We start from the raw sequence: 20,876 nt of genomic DNA, 5'->3' as shown, positions 1-20,876 counted from the left end.
TTTTTGGTTGAGAAAAGGATTAATTGCAGCAAAATCTAGAAGTGGCTCCATCATGGGCTCCTGCAGGCTGTCTCCATACAGGCAGCCCTACTTACTCCAATACAACTCCCAGCTCTGGGCTGGTTTAACACTTCACTACTTAAACCACCCTTGTTCAACCAGTTCTGCAAGTCCCATCTGGGGCAGCACGGCCCCTGAACACCAGCTCAAAGTGTACAGGAATAAGGTGTGGAGAGCCCATTCTTAATGCTTCAGTGCTATTATTCAAACCCTTTGAACACACTGCAGTGCTGCTGCTGTAAAAGTAAAGTATGTTCTGTACAAGGATGTGTGGCATCAATTCTCCAGTCAATGTGGGGGTTTTTTTCTAAGAAGTTGTGCCAGAATAAATGTCATTAGAGATATTTGAGAAGTTAGTCCTGTTCTGCTCTGAGCACAATAAAGATGTATTTCATACCTAACCTGGGCATGGGTGAGATCAAATCACTTCTTTATCCCACAGTGTGATCAGCATTGTGCTGCCTCAGCTCACAGCACAGCACACAGAGCTCTGTGCTGAAGTCAGCACCTCCTTCAGCTGCAGCTGCTGGCCAGCTGGGAGCTCTGAGCCTCAGAATTCCACCTTTCAGGAATTAGAGCACTCATGTATCCCAAAACAAAGCCCAGCAGGGCTGTGGAACAAGGGCTCGGGGTTTAAATTTTCTTATTATAGAAGGAAATAAGTTTATGCGACTTCAGTATTAAAGTTTAATATCAAACAATTTGCTCATTGTTACCAATTTTCAATTACAAAACAGGGTTCCAAAAAAATTCCATAAAATATGTTTAAGTGGCTGAACAGAGTTAAGCGTGTTCAGGCTGCGAGGGTAAATATCCATAACTTTTTGGTATAAATTATCTACAAAAACTGGTATAAACAATATTCCAATCTTAGTAGGGGTTCCATCTAGGGATTAGACAAATTTTCAAGGTGTTAAAGTTCGTTGCCATTGACACATTTCTGCTGCTGCAGCCTGGCTTTGCGCTGTGCCTCCAGTTGTTTTGCTCTCAGCCACCTCTCCCTCGACAGCGTTGTCTGCCCCGCGCTGAGCGACAGGAACCTGGGGGAGCACAGACACAGGAGGGCTTGGGCAGTGCCAGGGGGGATAAACCAGCACAGCCCCAAACCCAAACAAGGCAAAGTTAGTCAATAAAGGCAAATTTAATGTTATGGTTTGCTTCTGGGACGTTTTGCCATTTGAAATCTCTAAGCTGTAACTTCTGAGAGTTCCAAACCAACACCTGGAGACACTTCTCTAGGATTAAATTTTGTTCCCAACTTTGCTATAAGAAATTAAAAATTAAAATCTTTTTACTCTAAATTCAGTAGATAACATCACACCAAAAAGGAAATAAAATTAACAAGCCTTTGTTTGTCTGCAACTTTTAATACCTACAATATTATTTTTCATTAGATGCTGAGGGGTTTTTTAGACATTATGGACAAATATTTTAGAAAACCTATAAGCCAGCACACCAAGTTTTCTCTAAATGGGAGCTTTTCATGTTTTGACTAATTTTTTTGGAAACAGGCAATGTAAAGTTTGTTACTAGTTTTACTTGAGTGAAATTTTGTAACCTTCCTAAAGCAGAGGAACAAAAAATACTGATGATTCAGGAGCAACAGAGTAATTTCAATGAACAATTTATAAGAGCAGTAATTAAAAAAACCACTGTAGGTTTCTCAAGACAGTATTTTTATTTTTCTTGCAGTAACCTAGGAACCAGAAAGCATGGGAAGGAAGCAGGGAGGGAATACTTTGCCTAAGAAAGAATGTGTGCCAAGAGGAACGAAGGGAAAGGAGACTCCATCTCGGAGAGCTGGCCAGCCTGGCACAGCTAAATCCAGCTGCAGGCTGGGCATCCAGCTGCAAACAGCAGCTTTCTGGGCAGGACAGAAACAGGCAGGACAAGCAGCAGCACCCACCTTGCCACGAGCAGTGTCTTGTGCAGGTCATCAGCTGTGATGCTCTCGGGGTCGTTCTTGCGCATCTCTACAAAGTCCTCTTCCACTGCCTGGGGACAACAGCGTGGAGTTAGGGAGCAAAACAGATCCTCCATGCAGAGATCAGTTTTCAAGGAGTTGAACACCTCAACTACCTTTACAAGACAGCATTTCAACTCATTGCTGTGCAGAGCCTGAGCAAAATCAGGCTACTTCTCATCTTTGAAAAAAACTGGTTTTCAAAATCAATATTCCATGTACTGTTTCTTATTTGTACTTTACTTATTTCTGTGAATACTTTACAAATCCTTAAAGGCATGTTCAGGACATGAAAACGCTCCTGGTTTGGTTGTTAGAAAACTTGAAGGAGAATCACTGACAGGGAGAGCAATGGGAAAGTACAGTAACAGTCTATTAAAGGTGCTTTCTATCCAAATATACAGTTGAAAATGTATTAGTGGAGTCTTCCCTACCTTGGTCACTTCCTCAGATATACTGTAGTCCAGCAGCCTCAGCAAACTCAGGTAAATGCGGAATTTGTTGAGCACAGATGGGAGCACTGCTGTCAGGAGGCTGCTCATGTACTCCTCCATGTTTGGGGGGATTATCTGGGGTTGGAGGTGGACTTGGCAATCTGACTGAAAGAGAAAATTACACACCATCTCTTGCCACATCCCATTGTTTTCTATTCCAAACCCAATTTACTCTCAAAGCCAACAGAAGTCACTATTCCCAGAATTAAGGTAAGACAGTTCTTTAAACATTGCACTGTTCAGTGTGCAGTCCTCACTGAAGCAGGAGCCAGCTTCACTCAGAGGCAGGAGAGCAAAGGCTCAGCTGATCGAGCTGGAATGCCAGAGATCAGATGTTGGCAAGCTTAGGCTACTCCAGGGGCAGTGCCAGCTCTGTGGCTCTGCTCCTGTGCCCACCACCTCAGACACTGCTTTGAGAGGGCCCATATCTGCAGCCTTTGCCCCTCACTGGGACTGTCACTGCCTCGCCAGCCCCGTTCAGCCGAGGAGGGAAGGCCCATCTCCTGGTTCTCCCCTGAACAGGTTTGGGGCTGGGCTGGAGCCAGAGGGAGGAGGCAGGAACCAGTGCCAGTGTCACACGTGCCCTGTCACAAGGCAGGGCTCCTGTCTGCACTTGTCCCTGGCAGGACTGCTCTGGGCAGGCAGCTGCCACCTGCAGCTCCCACCAAATGCGTACCGGCAGCAGGGATCTGCCCTCCGAGGTGATGAGCACATTAATGTTGCAGGGGAATTCCATCCGGTGGTAATTGAAGTCATAATCCACCTTCTGCCAGGTGATCAGATTGCCCAGCGCGGCCACATTATGGACACCTGGAAAAGTAGGAACAAACTCCCTGAGCACTGGACCTAAACAAATGAAGTCAGACCTGATTCGTGTTTCAATCTGTCTTTAATGAGCAGTTACCAGAAGAATTCCTGCAAGCTTCCTGTTTCTTCTGGGTCTGTGGTGTCTTCCAGATAGACACAACCATTTCTTAAGATCAAAACTAAGGATTCCTCATTTCAAGTCTAAATTTTATCTGACATAGTACATGTGTTCACAGCTCATGTTTTTATTGGCCCTACGAAGCCAGACAACTATTTACAGAGAAAAACCAAACAAATCCCTCCTCAAAAGTGGACAAAGCACTACCCACTTCATTTCTATAGCAGTCACTTGCCTTACATGAGACTAAGTTATTTAAAAGATAAAAAGATTGACAAATTAACTGGTTGACTCTTGGAATTCTCTCTTTGAAATAAACCAACATGTACCTGACAAATTCAATTTATCTTCAGCAGTGTTACTGCATCAAATCACTCATCTACTGTTATGGTTTTGCTTTTAACCAGTTAGTATTAATTTACTATACTGTAAATAAAGGCAAAGTTAGTAAAAAAAGGCAAATTTAATATTATGGTTTACTTCTGGGACATTTTGCCATTTGAAATCTCTAAGCTGTAACTTCCAAGAGTTCCAAACATCTGAAGACACTTCTCTAGGATTAAATTTTGCTTTCAACTTTGCTATAAGAAATTAAAAATGTTTACTTTTTTACTCTAAATTCAGTAGATAACATCACACCAAAAAGGAAATAAAATTAACAAGCCTTTTTTATCTGCAACTTTTAATACCTACAATATTATTTTTCATTAGATGCTGAGGGGTTTTTTTGACATTATGGACAAACATTTTAGAAAACCTATAAACCAGCACAGCAAGTTTTCCCTAAATGGGAGCTTTTCATGTTTTGACTATTTTTTTTGGAAACAGACAATGCCAAGTTTGTTACTAGTTTTACTTGAGTGAAATTTTGTAACTTTCCTAAAGCAGAGTAACAAAAAAATACTGAAGACTCAAGAGCAACTGAATAATTTCAAATAATAATTTATAAGAGCAGTAACTAAAAAAGAACAGAGCAGGTTTCTCAAGAGAGCATTTTAATTTTAAAATGAAGTCCCTGGCAGTGATTTCCTCTTCTTTAACAGAATCACAGAATCTCCTGAGCTGGAGGGGATCCACAAGGATCATTCAAGTCCAACTCCAGACCCTGCACAGCACAGCCCAGGAGTCACCACAGAGACCTGTACTGTGCTTCTGCAGTTACTGAACTTTTAATAGGTACAACTCATCTTTTATGTAAGTTAAAATTAAATAAATAGTCTAAAGCTCTGCAGAAAGCACACCACACAGGGTTACATCAGCTTATAAGACAGAACCATCACTTTTCCCACACAGTAATAGCAATCTTTTTATTTCCAGTTCTTAGCTGAGTTCTCAGGGGATGGTTTCCATATATACAGGAAAAGTGCAGAGCATAAGGCAACAGCATATGCTTCCCCACTTCAAGCATTACCACAGGAAACTGAAAGGCCATTCTAATTAATCAGAGCTATTTTGGTGATAAAGAATTACCCAAATTTGTGCTAAGTTGACTGAGGAGGCTGCAGGCCAGCAGGGAGCTTGTTCAAAGCAATGAACTAAGGACAATTTTGTAACAGACCATCACCACCGGGACACAATTAGCATCAGTCTTAGAACATGTCAACTTTGAACCTCCCAGGTGAGATCTGAAAACCCAGGAAGTGTCTACCTGTTGTGTCGAGCTGCCCTTGCTCCAGCTGAGTCTCATCCACCACCAGGGAGGTGTTGCTGGCCAGCTGCAGCACCCCAGTGACCAGGCGGTTGGCGGCGTAGTCCTTGTGCGGGATGAAGCGCGAGTGGTTCATGTTCTCGATGGTCATCTGCAGCCGGTGGGACTGCAACAACAACACACCCAGCACTGAACATCTCCCACAGGAGAACCATGCTGTTCACAGCTCCCAGCCCCTGCCCTGCACAGCCAGCATGAGCTCAACAACAAATGGGTTATTGCAGCAATACCGTTGTTACAACCCCAAATTGAATTACTACGGAGTTTTCTGCAGAGCGGTGTCCACAAACGTGGGAATTAAAGCATAATAGCACCCTAATTAAATGACCTAAATGTCAAAACATGAATCCAGAAAGACAGAATGAAGCATGCAGCATCTGTCAGTTCAATACCTCTGAGGAGAGGATTTTATTCCATATTCATTCTAGATGATGTGGCTCATAGAGACTTGGACATACAGCCAAGCCACACCTGTGCTGTTACCTGCTCCCTAAAAGGGTAGTAGGAGCCTTCATTTAAGCAGCCTGCCTTAGAAATTAAGGAATCAACTAAAGTGCTGATTTTTGGTTGAAACAAGAACAACATCTCTCCCCAGAAACACTGCAGGCTTACTGCTGGCACCAGCTGCTGGATGATGCGGTAGATGTGCTCGGTGAAGATGCTGTTCCTGGGACAGCCGCTCAAGTTGACCGTGAATTTTCCCAGAGGAAGCACATCTCGTCTTGCATAACTGCACCAAAAATACCACAGGTTAGACAAGGCTCTGGTTAACACTGCACACAGGTATCACTCAGCTGGAGTGTTGTGTGGCACCTCTGACAGCCAGGATTTCACAGGGGTGACAGCCATCTCTTGTTCCTGCCCCAGTGCCCAAGGACTGAGCCAGGTTGAAGCTGCTCCTGAAGGCTTTGCAGCACTGCCCAAAAGTACATTTCCAGTGCCTGGGATCCTGCCATGTGCCTTCCAGACCTTCTGTTCTCCTTGGACTCTATTGGTACTCAGTAAACACACTTTGTTCTTTTCCTTTCTCGTGCCCAATCTCAATTTCCCTGCTTATCAGCTTGTTCATCTCCTTTACCTGCCCTCAGCTTTCCTCTCCCTCTTCTCCTGTGCATCTTCTCCCCATTCTCAACAACTCTCAACCTTTTTGTGATACCAGCTAAGAAAGAAAATACATTCTAGTCTAAGTGTCAGAGCATTCAGTCCCACTAAAAAGAATGAAAGCAGAATCCATTTTAATTTTGAAGACTAAAATGACTAACATTAAATTGGAGCCTGACAACTAAGCAGAACACACTGTCTGAAGCTTCACATCTGAGATTTTAACGAGTCATTTCATCCAGTGACAGTTTAAAATCAACACAGAAGTGAATTTCTATCCCATGCTAAATAGGGGTCACTTGACCTTGCCATTAAACATATGTTAGCATTTAATTAACAAATTCCCAGAATGTATCTATCAGTATGTTGTAACACCTAAACAGTAATTCCTGCAGTAAATGCTGTCTTTGAGAAGTCAGTTCCATGTCCTACTCATTAGAAGAAGCTAGAGGCAAAAAGATGCTTTCATACCTCTGTTAAAAGTTTGTCTTAGAGAGTTTGTCCAACTCTCAAAGGAACACCAAAAGGATACACTGGCCTTTTATCAATATTTACTGTTATTTCACACAATGAAATCTGCCTCTGTGTTTACTGTGACAGGACAACTCTAGCTGGACAAAGTACTGCTGAAAAAAGTACTATTTAAGCTGTTTCTGCCATTTATTTGCAGATTGGTGAAGAACCCCATACACAGAGATGCCTTTTGAATGTAGAATATTTAAATTCTCAAACATCTAAATACTCACACTGTAGAGATGAGATGCAGTATAAGGTATTCAGCAGCCAAACTGTCTCCCAAGAGGGCATGGGTGAGGAACCCCAGCAACTCTGCTCTCACTGGTGACAGCTCAGACATAAAATTAGAAACAACTGCCAAAAAAGCACAAGACAACAAATGTCAGAAAATGTGCTGTTTCTCACCCTCTTCCCTCTAAATCTTACTTTCAATTACAATTTGATGAGGAAAAATGTTTATTCCAAAGCAGTCGAGGAAAAAGAAACAAACATTCATTGTTTTTTCCAGCTGAGCAATTACTGGCTTTGGATAACCTGGATCACTCAACATTTCCTTGGAAATGCTCTCTTTTTTTAAAATTAGATACTGTGTAAAGCTACAAAGTTTGGAGCCAAATTTCTAAAATAATAGCCCACCCATTTTATTTTAAAGGTGGGAAAAAAAACCCCTTACATGTGACACAGCTCAGGACAACCAATACAAGGCACTCAAGGAAGAAAATTATAAATATCAAAGGTTTGCAAGCAATAATTCAATGACAAAATCATAACAGTCAAACAGGCCACAAGGAATAGCACAGTCACTTAAAACAGAATTGCCTTGTTTTCTGCACAGTATTATGATCCTTCATATTGTCAGTATGTTTCTTATTTCCACTGTCATACTGATTTGGAAATCTAATTTTCCAGCAGTTCACAACTGCATCTGAAAACTAATCAAATCTTATGGCTGAACAGCTCGGTAAAATCCTTGGGCACATCGAATGCAAGCCCAAGTTTCATATAAATCACATTTATTTCAGACAAGTAAAACCATAACCATGACACAAACACAAACACTTGCATCTTGTTCAGTTCTGCAGCGTTGAATGGCTCCTCCACTTAACAAGATTTAAATCCAAAGCCTGTTGTTGAGGCATTTGCCTCTGAGCAAAGCAGTGTTTGTTCAGCTGTGCTAGGAAATGTGCCCTGTGTGCCCAGAGCTCAGCTACTCACAGGTTTTACTCTCCTCTTCCTTAAGGCAGGCAGGCAGCAGTGGGTTAATGTGTTGCAACTTCTGGGCCAAAATCACATGGATTCGGGGCACTAATGAGGCAGGAGGGCTGTGCACTCTCTGTTCCTCTGCTGTGTCCATACACTCCATAGGATCAAGGGCTGAGCTGTCCCTAGGAAAGGGCACAGCACAGCTGGGCTTAGAAACATTCCCCAGGAATTCCTCCCCATGGGACTGAGGGCAGCTGGAACCAGGCCAGGAACGGAGCGGGGCGGAACAAACAACATCCGCTCCAGCTCCTGGGAACTCCTCCCACAGGCACAATACCCTCTTCAGGATTTTTATAGACACCATAAATACCAAATCACAATTATATAATGGTCCAGAAATGCCAAAGCAGGCCTGCCCAGAAAAATCTGCATTCTATTATTTTCAGAAAATAATCAAATTGTACTTTTCTGGAAAAAAAACCCCAAACAACAAACCAACCCCCCAAAACCAAACAAACCCACATTCAGTATTTACTGCATTATTTCATAATCTGTAGCTTCAAGTACAGTGTTACACACTGTTCTGTACAGCATGTACAGAATGAAGTCCAAACAGTAACTTTCAGGAAAATAAGGTTGTGATTTATTGCATTTGCCTGTGTAGGAACATGTGGGATTTTCTTATTCCACTGAGTTCTGGAGCCTGACAAGATCTTCTAGACAATCACTGGTTGAGTAAAAAAATTATGAGTAAATTGATCCTAATGAACCTCAGCTCAAACTTGGAGGTATTAGCTCTTAATTTAAAAGTTCAGATACAGGAGCTTTGCTCTCCCTGAAAATGTCTTACAAAATTCCTTCCAGGTGGTTTTCACTTGTCATGTAGAAACTAAAGTCCCTAAAGTGACTACATCAGATGATGCTAAAGCTTAGCACAAATTTCATCAACTTGTACTGGTTCTAAAAGCTGACAGGCTTTACAACCTCAAAGCCACTTCAGCAGTTCACCAACACACTGTTCACCCCTTTCCATTAAACTTCTTTTGTTTGCACTCCAAACATTGCTAAATGCCACCAGTTTGTCTCTTTGTGACAGAATGACACTCAGGGGGAAAAAAAGACAACAACCAGTGACAGAGCAACTGAGCTGGGAGTCTGGGATTAGCTGTCACACAGATGATAACCAAGAGCAGCTGAGTTAATTTTTAAGAAGTTGGCACTATAAAGGATTCACACTGCACTCTGGATATTGTACTGGTCAGAAGGATAAACAAAGTCACCAACAGAAATAATTCAGAGTGCAGTGGTTCAAGACATCAGTAGTGTTTATGTTAGACTGGACAAGAGTTTTGTTTTAAAAACTGATTTCTTGGATTAGTTTGTATTTTGTCAGACAAGTAACTGCAGAACAGCAGGTGAAAGGGGAAGTTTCTATCAGTGGCACAGCATGATGATATACCTTAATTAATGAAAAAATCAGCCCAATTTTTGCTCAGTTTGATCACTACCACTCTCCATGCAGACATGCAAACTTTTTTTTATACTCTTCTGAAATGTTTATGGTAACAACTTTCATGGACTTAGCAGTTACTTCAAAAGGACATTTTGTACTTCTAAAGCTTATTTGAAAGCTTGTTCACTATTCACTGAAAGTTTAATAGGCATGAAAGAATACAAAACATTTAGCTATAGAAGCACTTTCTGCTTTATGGACTGTACAACAACCTAAAAACCAGATGCACTGTATATCCAAGGGTAAGGATGGACCAGAGCACACTGGACTTAGTTTACAAGACACTGATCTAACATTTTCCTTATCAAGCTTTTTTTAAGCAACAAAATTCACCAGTTGAGCATAACTGTTATGTGTTTACACATTTCCTTGTCTGCTCATTGAAACCAACATTTCCTTCGTGTGAGGGCAGCCTTACCTCTCCTCACTGTTTACTAAGCTCAGCACTGGATCCACGGACAAAACTCCATAAACCTCCAGCACATCATTGACTTTGAAGCTCTCCCAGCTCTCATAGACCTGTCCCAAAAAGAAACAAAAGACAGAGGCAGATGGGCCAGATGCAGGATGGAAAAACCTCAGGAGACTTGAGTGCAGGTTGAGAACAGCCTGTGTGACCAGGTCTCTCCCAGCCCTTGGTGTAACCAAGCTTACATTGGAAAAGTGAGTTTCTATCATTCCATTTTTTTTCTCTTAGTATTCCTTGCCACATAAATGTAAACAATTGTATCCTGTTTTATCAAGATCTGCTGAATAAGAGAAGTCAGTACAGAAGCAGCACAGAAATCTTGTGTTGAAGTTTCATAGTCAATATAGCACAGTAGTGAATCGAGGACTATTTTAAATTCAATAAACAAATGTGTAGTTTATTGTTTCTTTCAGTTTGTTCCATCACAACTTTTTTCCTCTAGAGAAAAAATCCTAAAAGCAGAAATTCCAGCTACATTCTTAAGCATCTAGTACTGGACTTTTTTTTTTTTAAACTGTGATGAAAAGGTGCAAACTAAAAAATGCTGCTGAGGGATTTCAGCAGTTCAAATGCAGCACTCAAGAAGAGAAACAATGTAATACTGAAAAGAAAGAATGCAATGATCTGTAGAAACAAAATTATTGACTGGAGAGACAATTTCTGTGCCCATAAACCTGTCTGCAAGACTAACTACTTCCATTCTACCATGGGATTCTGTTTGCCTCACTGAGGGACACAGAACCCTGCTCATCATCCCCTCTCCACTTCTGTTACCTTGACAAGACATGCTGGTCCCTTCTCTCCTGGCAGTGGAAAATTTAGGTCAAGTGGAGGGGAGCAGTTGGGAGAAATGAGATGATGACCCGCAGGAGCTTCTGTTTCTAATCTCTTTGGCTCCACACAGCCATGGATATCAGCTCCACTGCCTGAAAAACACAGGATTTGTAGGCTCTTTAAACAGCAATGCAAAACTGAACAACTTTCTGCAGGGAGCAACATAGAATTAAACTAATTTAACAAGACATTTGAGACAAAAATGTTTAATAATGCACTATATTCGACATCCAAAAAGTCTCACAAATGCATATTTTATATTGTGAAATTAAGTGTGAGAGTACTGGTAAAGATCTGTGTGTCTTGGAAACCCAAACGTGGCCAGAAATCTGATTTTCAAAATGTAATGTTTATACTGGGTGAGTGATTTTTCTCCAAAGGTAATATATTTCTGCACTTCAAGCTAAGAAACCCAGATAGTTCTTAAAGGTAAGAATATGCATAAAGAATCAGTTTACATTAAAAATCTCTGTAGATTTTCAGCAATAAAAATCTGTTCTACAATTGATGAGTCCTGGGTACAAAGACAATCCTGGCTATACTATCCTGCAAACTGGTAAGAATACAAAAGGAAAATCCTGAGTCCAGCTAATGAACCCCACAGACACAGAACACTGAGCCAAAGAAAGCAATAACTTCTCCATTTTTTTATCTTTAACGGGACCAACAACTTAAACTAACCACTTCCTCTTGTTGAAAAGAAAACTTGCCAAAATCTTCAAGAGCCCCATTCCAGTTTAAGTGGAATCTCCACGGATGAACATCAAAACAAACAGTTCACAGACTGATTACAGCATAAGTAAGAATTGCACACTGCCAGTGTTGAACCTCTGAAAAGGTTCAAATGCTTTCTTCAGGATGCTACAAGTGCCTGCCATGGATTTTGTTCCCCTAAGAAGCTGGATTAGCAAATCACATTGGGAAAAAGGGAAGGATGGAAGATATCTGTTAGATACACACTCTGTAGCAAAGCAGCACCTAACTGACATGGAGTTCAGCTTCAGTTTACACAGTAAGACCCACACATGGTGTGAGAGACAAAATTACATGATTTCCCTCCCATTACTATGAAACCTGTAATGCAGTGGGAAATTAAACACAAACTCCTCAAGTTCAACGGGCTGCTCTAAATTGTTTGTGTGCTGTCCCACACCAGAGGCAGTGCACCAGTGCTGCTGTACAAAGGACTGCTCTCAGGAATGAACTCCACAAAGTCATGCCAACGTGTAACACCATAGACTCTTCCACTCTGCTTCAGATCAAACCACTGATGACTTCAACAAAGCCACCAAATTAGTTCTGAAGGCTGCACCAACACCAGTGATTCAAAACAGCTGCAAATATTTCAGTTTTTAAAAGGGAAATTTTTACAAATTCTGGAAAGATATCGTAACTATTCATCAATAGCAACTGTTACCCATATGCTGCTCCTTCTGTTTGGATGGGTGCAGGTCCATGTCCTCATCTTCCTCATAGCTCCTCTTGTGGCGACTCGGGGTGTAGGAAGTTGAAGGGCTGACTCGGGCTTGGCTGGCACTGATATAGGCGTGGAATTGGGGGTTAAGGACAACCACAGACCGAGCAGGGACAACTCAAGCACAGTAAGGTTGGTTTGTTTGTTTTTTTAACAGAATTCTAGTGCTCTATTTTGAGCAAGACGTTAAAATAATGAATCAAACTGTTACCTAGATGTCACCTCTTCAGACACACAAACAACCTGCTGCAGGAGTCTGGAGAGTCAGTGGCTTTGTTGAAAACAGACACTAAAAACCACCAAGTGCTATTCCACCATCAGCCTCTAAAAAAGGGGTTTTTTTCCCAGAGAACATGCTTGTGGTCAGGAACAAATCAAAAATGCAAGAATTTTCTCTCCCACACCTCATTCATCTGCATCCTCTTTGTGCATATAACACACCACCAGTTTTACCTTTCTTCTCTTTCTACACCTGCCACCTCACCTGATTCACCGAGAAAAAAGAAAAAAGAAACTTTAAATACACTTATTCCCTTCAATCTAATTAGTTGGTGATCACTGATTGTATAAGAGAGTCAAAAAAGATATTTCTTTCACCCATGCAGATTCCCCAGGCACTGGAACACAGTAGAGAGTCTGCCTCTCTGAGGTGACTGTTTGTGAGGAGTTCAAATCAATCTCCTGCTGAGGCTGGAATACCAAGGGAAATTCTGTTACAAATCTGATTACAGGGTTTTTTTTAAAGCAATCCAATACATTCAGTTACTCAGCCAGAAGTTACAACTAACATACTCATGAAACAGTGAATCCAAACAGTCTCTGTCTCCAATGTTTTGATTCCAATCGCACAGCACTACCAGAAGGAGCTGTTTCCCACAGCAAACACTTTCAAAGTCACAGGCACTCCCCCCTCAAAGCAAGCAAAACAAATTTTAAATAAAACAGGAACAGCTGGAAGCCTCCTGAAATTAGAATGCCAGGGAGCAGTTATGAATACTTTGCTTTCCAAACTTGAGATTAATTCTGCATTTCAAGAGCAGTATCCTCAGGAATCCATGGGTAAGTACCAAGGAAGTCCTATCACACTTATAAATGGCAACTTTCCATCTAATATTTCATCTCAAAATTTGTGTAACTTTTATAACTTACCCCACATTCTGCCACATCTCTGTATTTGCCAAAATGCAAAACCTGTCAAGAAGGAAAAGGCAATGCAGTCATTCTTTTTCTGAAGGAATCCTGAGAGGAATCACATTAAAATCACTTCAGTCCAAAATCCCACACAGATACACTGCCTTATTTTAATATTTTCTTTTTCTCCACAGAAATATAACAAGTGATGCATTAGTGATGCTATTTGAGTCAAACACACTTATTACTAAATAGTACCCAAACTCCATAAGTTTAACTTAGGAACTATAGAAACATGAGAACTAGAGAGGATAAAATGACAAGCATTTATTAAAATAATAAATCAGTATTTCACTTACACGTGCATTTGTGTTTGGGTCAACTGTTTCATACACTCCCATGTAAAACTCAGGATCAAACATGTCTTGAACCATGCAGCGAAATTTCACCAGACTGTTGGGTTTTAGGTAATGTACAGGAACATCATTCAGTGATGGAACCTGTAAAAAAAGAGTTTATTCTACACAACTGGTATACATTAAGCAGTGCACTCAACTAAGCCAAAAGCAGGTGGTGTAACTTGAAATATTGAGACTTGCAATATGAGTAGAGTTTTCTAAATCTGAAGATCAACTTGTTGTTGAAAAAACCCACATTCAACATTAAAATGCAACAAAAACCAGAAGTGTCCCTATAGGAAATGGCATTTTAACAAACATATATCACCTCTTCAGTAAGAAAATGTCTTTCAATTCCTTCTAATGTTGTCAATTTGACTTGATTTTTCCCACTTTGATTAAAACTATGATTGAAAAATTATAAAAATATGATTGAAATATTAAGTATGGAATCCTCACGAAGAAAAAAAAGAAATCAAATAATTTTCATCTGTTTTCTCAGCCATAAGTAGAACAGATTTGATGTGAAACTTTCTAGTCCCCCTAGCAACATTCCACGATGTCATTTCTGCTACGGCCTTTTAAAAAAGCATCAGCTTTTGAACTCACCTGTGCACGTTTTCTTTTTAAACCTTAAGCACAGCTTCCCTGCTGAACTGCACAAAGCCAGCCCAACAAAGCACAGTTTTAGCAGAAAAAGCGTTTTGTCCTAAAACCTGAAAGCCCAGGCAGCTACTCCTTCAACCCACACAAAAGCTTTCAGCGTCGCGATAAAAACCTCACGGGAGAAGAGGTTTACAAGCAGCAGTCGAGAAGCCCGTGGGGCACAGAGAGCAGGGACAAACACTCCCAAAAATGACAATATTTGTCAGCTCCTGCCATCTACTGACTGTGCTGCAGAGCGGCAGCGCCCGGCAGGGATGGCCCGGGGCAGGAGCTGTGCCGAAGGCAAGGCTGAAATCCCAGCCGGGGTTAAAAAAAAAGGTTAAAAAGGTTTAAAAAAAAGCAGCCGAGATGTAAACAACATATCCTTAAGCCTGGGCCTGAAATTCGGCCCTGCGCTTATCGCGAAAAGGAAGAACTTCTCCAATAAAATGTAAACAACAACGAGACTCGAGGAAAGCGCAAGTCTAAAAGAATCAAACGCTCTTACCCAATTAGTGGCATTATTTTCTTTTAATTTTTCCTTGAAGTATTCGGTTACCTTCTTTTCCCAATCAGAGTTTGGAACATTTTGGGCTACAAAAAAACCACATTTACACGCGCATTAGCACCGGTAACAGACCTCTATCCAGCATCTCCCAACACAGCAAACAAAGCAAACTTTTGCTTCTATTTTGGGAAAGCAGGTGCAATTTAGGCTACAAATGACTGCATTTTAGTGTAATTTATGCCTCTTGTAACTCATGACTTCACATTTTACAGGCTTCCAGGCCAACCAAGACGCACACAGCCATTCTCGGGAGCGAGGAAAAGCTCCACGACGCCTCAAGGAGAAAGGGAAGGAGCTGAGGTACCGCTTCCCGCGCAGAAGGTTTTTATTTCCATAACCTTTTAGTTAAGATCGAGCCTAGCACAGAAACAGCCGCGGTGATGGCACTGGTAACATTAGCAGTGATCGGTGTGGACAGCACGCGTTGTTCCCGAAATCCAAAGATACACGAGATACGCAAGATGTACGAGATATAGATCACATATATATCTAAGGTACGTGAGATATATATGAGGTACAGAAGGCACACAAGCAGCCTCGCCGCTCTCCCGCCACCACCCCGCGAGGGAAAGCCCCGTCCGGTTCCGGGCGCCCTCAGGGCGCTCCCGCTCGGGCCGAGGGGACGCCGGTCCCGCCTCACCGAAGAAGCCCTGCACGATGCTGAGGGGGTTGTTGAGCCAGTCGCCCACGCACGGCATGGCGGGGTCGCCCCTCGCCGCGGGGCTGCCGGCTCCTTGCGGCCGCCGCCTCCCGCTCGCCAGCCCCGGACGGGCACGGGCACTGCCGCTTCCTCCTCCTCCTCCTCCCCTTCCTGCGGGAATGGCGGCGGGACCCGCCTTCTCCCCCCTCACGGCTGCGCGCGGCCGCCGCCGCCATCTTGGGTGAGGGCGGAAGGGGCCGGGGCGGGACGTGGCCGGGGCGCGGCCATGGCGGCGGCGAAGGCCGGGGGAGGCACCGCCGGCACCAACACCAACCTGCTCTTCTCCTCCTCCGCCACCGACTTCAGCTTCAACGTGCCCTTCATCCCCGTCAGCCAGGCGCCCGCCGCTCCAGGGCCCGCGCTGCTGCCCGCCGGTACGAAGGGAGGGCGGGAGAGAGGGGCAGCGAGGGGTCCCGCCGGTCCCGCAGCCCCCGGGATGGGCTGAGGGGTCGGGGGAGCCCCGGGAGCCGGGCAGGGCTGCCAGGGGGGCTGAGGGCCGGGACAGCTCCTTTCTACCCTGCCCCGGGGCTCTCCCAGCCCGCTGTCACTCGTGGTGCCTCAGCGCAGACGGGCTGCTTGGGGTTGCACATTCCGCTTTCTTGCGCTTAATTGCTTGTGCTTCCTTGTGTTTGGTGATTGCGTGTTCGGTTTTTAGTGTCGTGGCTGAGGAGAAGGGGTGTTTGTGGCGTTTTTAGCTCATCGATGTTTCAGAACGTTCATTTCAGCCATTTAAAGGTCTCAGTGCCGAGGGTGTACTGTCTCAGAGCTTCCATTCAGGGTGTACCGAGTGATTTCACTGTTTTTAAGCTCCTCTCCCATTCTGCCTTCCGCTTTCCCCGTGTGAAAATAGCATGTTAAGCGGGTACCTAAAATATCCTTGCTAATTTAATCCCGGTTCTGTTATCCTTTCCCTCTAAAGCCCTGATGGTGTTCCCAGCACAGCTTAAAATCTGGTCCTCCAGCACCTTCAGACGAAGGAATGGAGTTTTCTGGGAATGTGTTCAGTCTGAGATTAAAGCCCTAAACATTAGAAATGCATCTATAAATCAGATATTTCAAATTTTACTGCATTTTATGTGTTGCAGTTGGGCTAATGACCTTTAAAGGTCCCTTTTAACCCAAACTGTTGCATGTTGAGTCCAAAATCCAGGATTTCATTTCAACACTGTTTTATCTTAGCTAAAATAAGTACTAATATGGCTGGAAATCAGTGCAATCCATCTCTGTAGATTTAATAAAATATTAGCCAAGTATGGCTTTGAAACATTTTTTTAGATCAGCTACATTTTTTGTGTGGGAGGGATAAAAGCATTAGAATATTATCCCTATTCACGTGAAATATCTAACTGGGTGATGTAGCCAATGTATTTACTGTAGGTGGAGAGGAGTGTTCCCAGTGAGGAAGTGGATTAATGTCACTTGTGGTTGTCTGGTGACAGTCTGTGAATGAGGAGGGAGGGAGGTACAGGAGGTTGACACAGTCACAGCTGAAGAAAGACTCTTTTGTACGTGGGAAGGACATTGCCCTTGCATGTCAAAGCTGTACATTCATTTTTTTAAAATTTACAGGATGTGCTTGTTTTACTGCCAGGCTGGGCTCATGTTCCAATGTAGTGTTTGCAAAATTAGAAACAGGAAAGATAGAAAGTAATGTATTGTATTGTAAACCAGCACGTATATATACACACACACACATATAATTTTTGTTTTGGCAGAACTTTTGTCAGTCTCATTTTGCAGGGAAAGCTGCAGTTAAACTAAACCTCCAAAACCTAGTTGAAATTGGAAAATAGTAGGTGTTTTGTGAATGGGCATTTGGTAAAGGCCCTGGGAACTCTTCAGCACACTGCTACATATTTATGGTGACCTGACACAGTGAGGTGAATTGCCACTTATTTGGGAAAGCTGAGTGGAGGGTGTGCTGTGCAGTAGCTTCTCTCTGTTCCATGGTGTTTATGAAATACAGAAGTGAGGTGGATTTTGTTGTTTAGAAATTGAGACCTTTTGTTTAGCATAAATGGCCATTCTGCTTGTAGCTGGGAGATAATCCCCAGGCCTGACTTCAGAGTGGTCACTGCTTGTAAATGCTTTCAGCATTCTCCACGTGATGGCCTACACACACAGGTTTGGGGTTGTTCCTCAAAGTGGGGTGAGTGCTGTGGGTGAAAGCAAGAGAAGTTGGTAAGGTGTAAGGTAAGTAATTGGTAAGGCAGGTGATGCCTCAAATTGGCACTGTCTGCAAAGACTACTAAATAAAAGATGGTTAAAATAGTTCTTTTTAATCTTGGCAGCTGCTTCTTTTATGATTAATTAATTAGAACAGCAGCCTCCTAGGGAGACTCCTCCGTGGATTCCCCTGTACTCCCTTGATAGTCTCTGGTACAGTTTTGTTGGCTGTGGATAAAGACATTTGTTGTTGGCTGGTCTGGGGAGTGAGTATCAGAGAAGCAGCAATACCTTTGGGGTGTCTCCCCCACAGCCTGGGGATCATTTGATTGCCAGAGCAGATGAGACACAGTTCTAACTCTGCAGGTTGCACTGACTCCTTGCAAGGTGCTGTTCCCTCAGCAGGCAGGCAGTGCTGCTCAGGCCATCACAGGTTTAGCTGAGCTTGCTGTGAGACCTCTAATAATGTCAACCCTTTATTTTTTCCACTTGTTGCTAAATCACTGTCAAGCAGAAAAGTGTGATTGACCAGAATTTGGTTTGTTTTCTCAATGGCCTTGTACCTTTTTTAACCCTCTCCTGCAATTATGCAGAATGGGGACTGATTTTTCTGCACCAGCAATTTAGCTTTTATGCCAGGCTAGAGTAGGATTTTTAGGGAGAACTGGAGTAAATCCTGCTTGTCAAGTGACTTGGGATCATGAGTTATGGCCACCTTGCAAGTCAGATGAGAAACTTTGTGACGGCTGTGCTAAAGGAACAGGCAAGAATGGATTGTTTAATCAGTAGGTTTGGCCTATTTAGGAATGGTTTTAAAGTCTATTTTTTTATTTGATCTTGGTAGTCTGAAAATTAGAGCATAAAGCCCTGTGCTTAATGATTGGTTCCATGGGGAAAGGGTATGAACCAAGGCTGCCCTTGCATTTGTGAGGCGTAAGGGAAGTTGGGAGGGATTTTAGTACCTGCCAAGTTGCCTTGGGAAGTTCCTGACTCCAGTTATACTTTGGTCTCTTATTTAAGGTTTTTAATATTTGTTGCTTATTCTGTGTACCCTGAGTGACTTATGATCCATTTTAAATGTTCTTGAAGACTCTGTGTCTTTTGTTTCATTTTATGGCATGCTTAATCACCACAGTTGTGCCAGCTTTGTAGTACTTCTGGCTTTCTGGAGACCAACAGTTTTGGCAATAGCTGATAATGTTACAGAACATTTTGACTACACACAGCAGGTGGTTTGAATGGTGTCTCTGGTGGTCCTTTTGTCTTTGCAGATGATTCTGCAGACGTTGGGGAAGAGGACAGCTTCTTGGGTCAGACCTCTGCCAGCCCCAACCCACCACAGACTTTCAACTATTTCTCTCAAGTGCCCAGTAGCAGTGATCCCTTTGGAAGTATTGGGCAGCCACCCTTGACAACTGCTGCAACCCCTGTGGGAGCACCAGCCTTCTCCAGGCCTCCAACTTCACCTCCACTCGTGTCTGGGTCACAGGATGGGCAAAATGCCTTTTCACCCCATATTCCTAATTCCCAGTCCTACAGTGCCCCACCCACCTCCCAGGTGGGAATCCCACCATACCAGAGCCCTCAGCAGAGCTGTCCCCCACCCACCAGTGCTCCAGGACTTCCCCCAGGAACACCTCAGCAGGGCTACAACCCCTACAGACACACCACCCTGAGCAGCAGAGCCAACCCCTACCTCACCCCGCCCCAGCTGCAGCAGAGCCACGCCCCTGCCCACACCCCCTCCTCTGTGCCACCCCTGCAGATGTACCAGACACCCCCGGGGCCTCTGACACAGGTATGTCTGTCTGACACAGGTATGGCTGTCCTTCCCCATGGCCTGGGGCACAACAAAACCACTGAAGTCACTTACATTCCTCATTCCTGCTACCAGAACAAAACTATTGAGGTCACTGTCCTCTTTCAACTCTATATTTTACCTTTTGAAGGTTTCTCTTCTCCACCAAAAAAACCCAGAAAAAGTCTTGAGCCATTTCTAACAGCAAAATTTTTTTCACTAGGAAAGCGAAACTAGAAAAGTTTCTTTTCTGAAACTGTGTTGTTTCAGGAAAACTTCCTGATTTTTGGAGTGAGTGTACTCTGTAGCCACATGAGCTTCTGAAGGGTCAGAAACAAAGCCAGGTTGTGAAGTTCTGTAGCTCTTTCTGTGGGTTTCTGAGTTTGCTGAGTTTCAGCTGTGCTGCTGCATTGTTTGTGCCTCTGCTGTAAATGGGGTCATTCAGCCCTTTGCAAGATACAGGCTAAAATCTCTTTTCAAGCTGGTTTTGTTGGTGAAACCAGAATTTTTTGAAACCAAGTCACGTAAAATTGTCAGCAAATTCTTTGAAACACGTTGGTTGAGGATTTTGTGTGATATAAAGCATTAATCTCCATCCTTTTTTACCTGCACAAAAACATTATTAAAATAATACAAAGAAGTAAATAATAACCTGACATGTTGGCCTTGAAAACAGCAAAAAATAGTTTTTATTTTGCCTAAGCTATTGCTATATCTCCCTTATCATAAATAAAGAATGTAAATACGTAATGACAAAACAATGCAAAGACAGTAGAACCTAAACAATCTGGAGTTTTAGATTATATAATTTCAGAACTTCTGTTTGTTTGATTTATATATTGTACAATGTTTTTGTGGTTATTTTTTTCTTTCATTAAATGTATCATCAACCAAAGCAGTTGCTACTGCTGACATCACTTGCTTATAATTGTACTAACTGGGTTTTTGTACAGTTTGCACAAAATCAGCTTTATGTAGGCTCTAATCCCTTTCAAAATCAGCTGCTTTTACTTGGCTACATCTGAGTTAGAAATCTGCCTGTTCTGATCTCTTTGCATGATGAGAGCTATTACTCAAGTGGGCACTTGCTAAACCTGACAATCTTCATGCAAAAGTGTAATTATGTGGAAATGAATAATGAGAAGAACGCATTTTTATTTTATTTATGCCAAGTTGTGTGGCTGTAAGAAATAAGCTCAGCTTGAGTTTT

General features: G+C 42.8%; 2 protein-coding genes across 3 annotated transcripts in view; one reads left to right on the top strand and one right to left on the bottom strand.

Moving 5' to 3' along the window:
• Positions 1–733: 733 nt before the first annotated feature.
• On the bottom strand, positions 734–16,076 carry MCMBP (minichromosome maintenance complex binding protein). 2 transcript variants are annotated; one of them, XM_064663660.1, is made up of 16 exons: positions 15,977–16,076; positions 14,943–15,028; positions 13,751–13,891; positions 13,410–13,451; positions 12,849–12,950; positions 12,204–12,333; positions 10,727–10,878; positions 9,902–10,002; positions 7,983–8,152; positions 6,998–7,121; positions 5,763–5,880; positions 5,091–5,256; positions 3,194–3,327; positions 2,458–2,622; positions 1,967–2,055; positions 734–1,100 (listed from the first exon to the last, which is right to left on the bottom strand). In XM_064663660.1, the coding sequence occupies exons 3-16, from the start codon at positions 13,823–13,825 to the stop codon at positions 974–976; spliced, it is 1,695 nt and encodes a 564-aa protein (XP_064519730.1). In that variant the 5' UTR covers positions 13,826–13,891; positions 14,943–15,028; positions 15,977–16,076; the 3' UTR covers positions 734–973. The 2 variants fall into 2 exon arrangements, with proteins under 2 accessions (XP_064519730.1, XP_064519729.1); XM_064663659.1 differs by lacking the exon at positions 15,977–16,076 and adding an exon at positions 15,341–15,480.
• SEC23IP (SEC23 interacting protein) overlaps positions 15,497–20,876 on the top strand; it is a 23,590-nt gene continuing 18,210 nt past the window's right edge. The window contains exons 1-2 of the mRNA XM_064663651.1: positions 15,497–16,076; positions 19,140–19,666. Of these exons, the coding sequence (XP_064519721.1) occupies positions 15,512–16,076; positions 19,140–19,666 (1,092 nt within the window). The 5' untranslated portion in view covers positions 15,497–15,511. The remainder of the gene's footprint in view (positions 16,077–19,139; positions 19,667–20,876) is intronic.

The sequence above is a fragment of the Pseudopipra pipra genome, chromosome 8, assembly GCF_036250125.1.
Source record: "Pseudopipra pipra isolate bDixPip1 chromosome 8, bDixPip1.hap1, whole genome shotgun sequence".
NCBI classification, from domain to species: domain Eukaryota; kingdom Metazoa; phylum Chordata; class Aves; order Passeriformes; family Pipridae; genus Pseudopipra; species Pseudopipra pipra.
Note: the sequence above shows the minus strand (reverse complement) of the source record. Positions and strands in the feature narration are given on the sequence as shown.

Excerpts from the sequence above, each read along its gene's own strand:
- MCMBP (XM_064663660.1), bottom strand. The coding sequence starts at position 13,825 with ATGGTTCAAGACATGTTTGATCCTGAGTTTTACATGGGAGTGTATGAA. Across the intron at positions 10,879-12,203 it reads ACAGAAGGAGCAGCATATGG|GCAGTGGAGCTGATATCCAT; the intron begins GTAACAGTTGCT and ends TGTGTTTTTCAG. Across the intron at positions 2,056-2,457 it reads TATCTGAGGAAGTGACCAAG|GCAGTGGAAGAGGACTTTGT; the intron begins GTAGGGAAGACT and ends TGTTGTCCCCAG.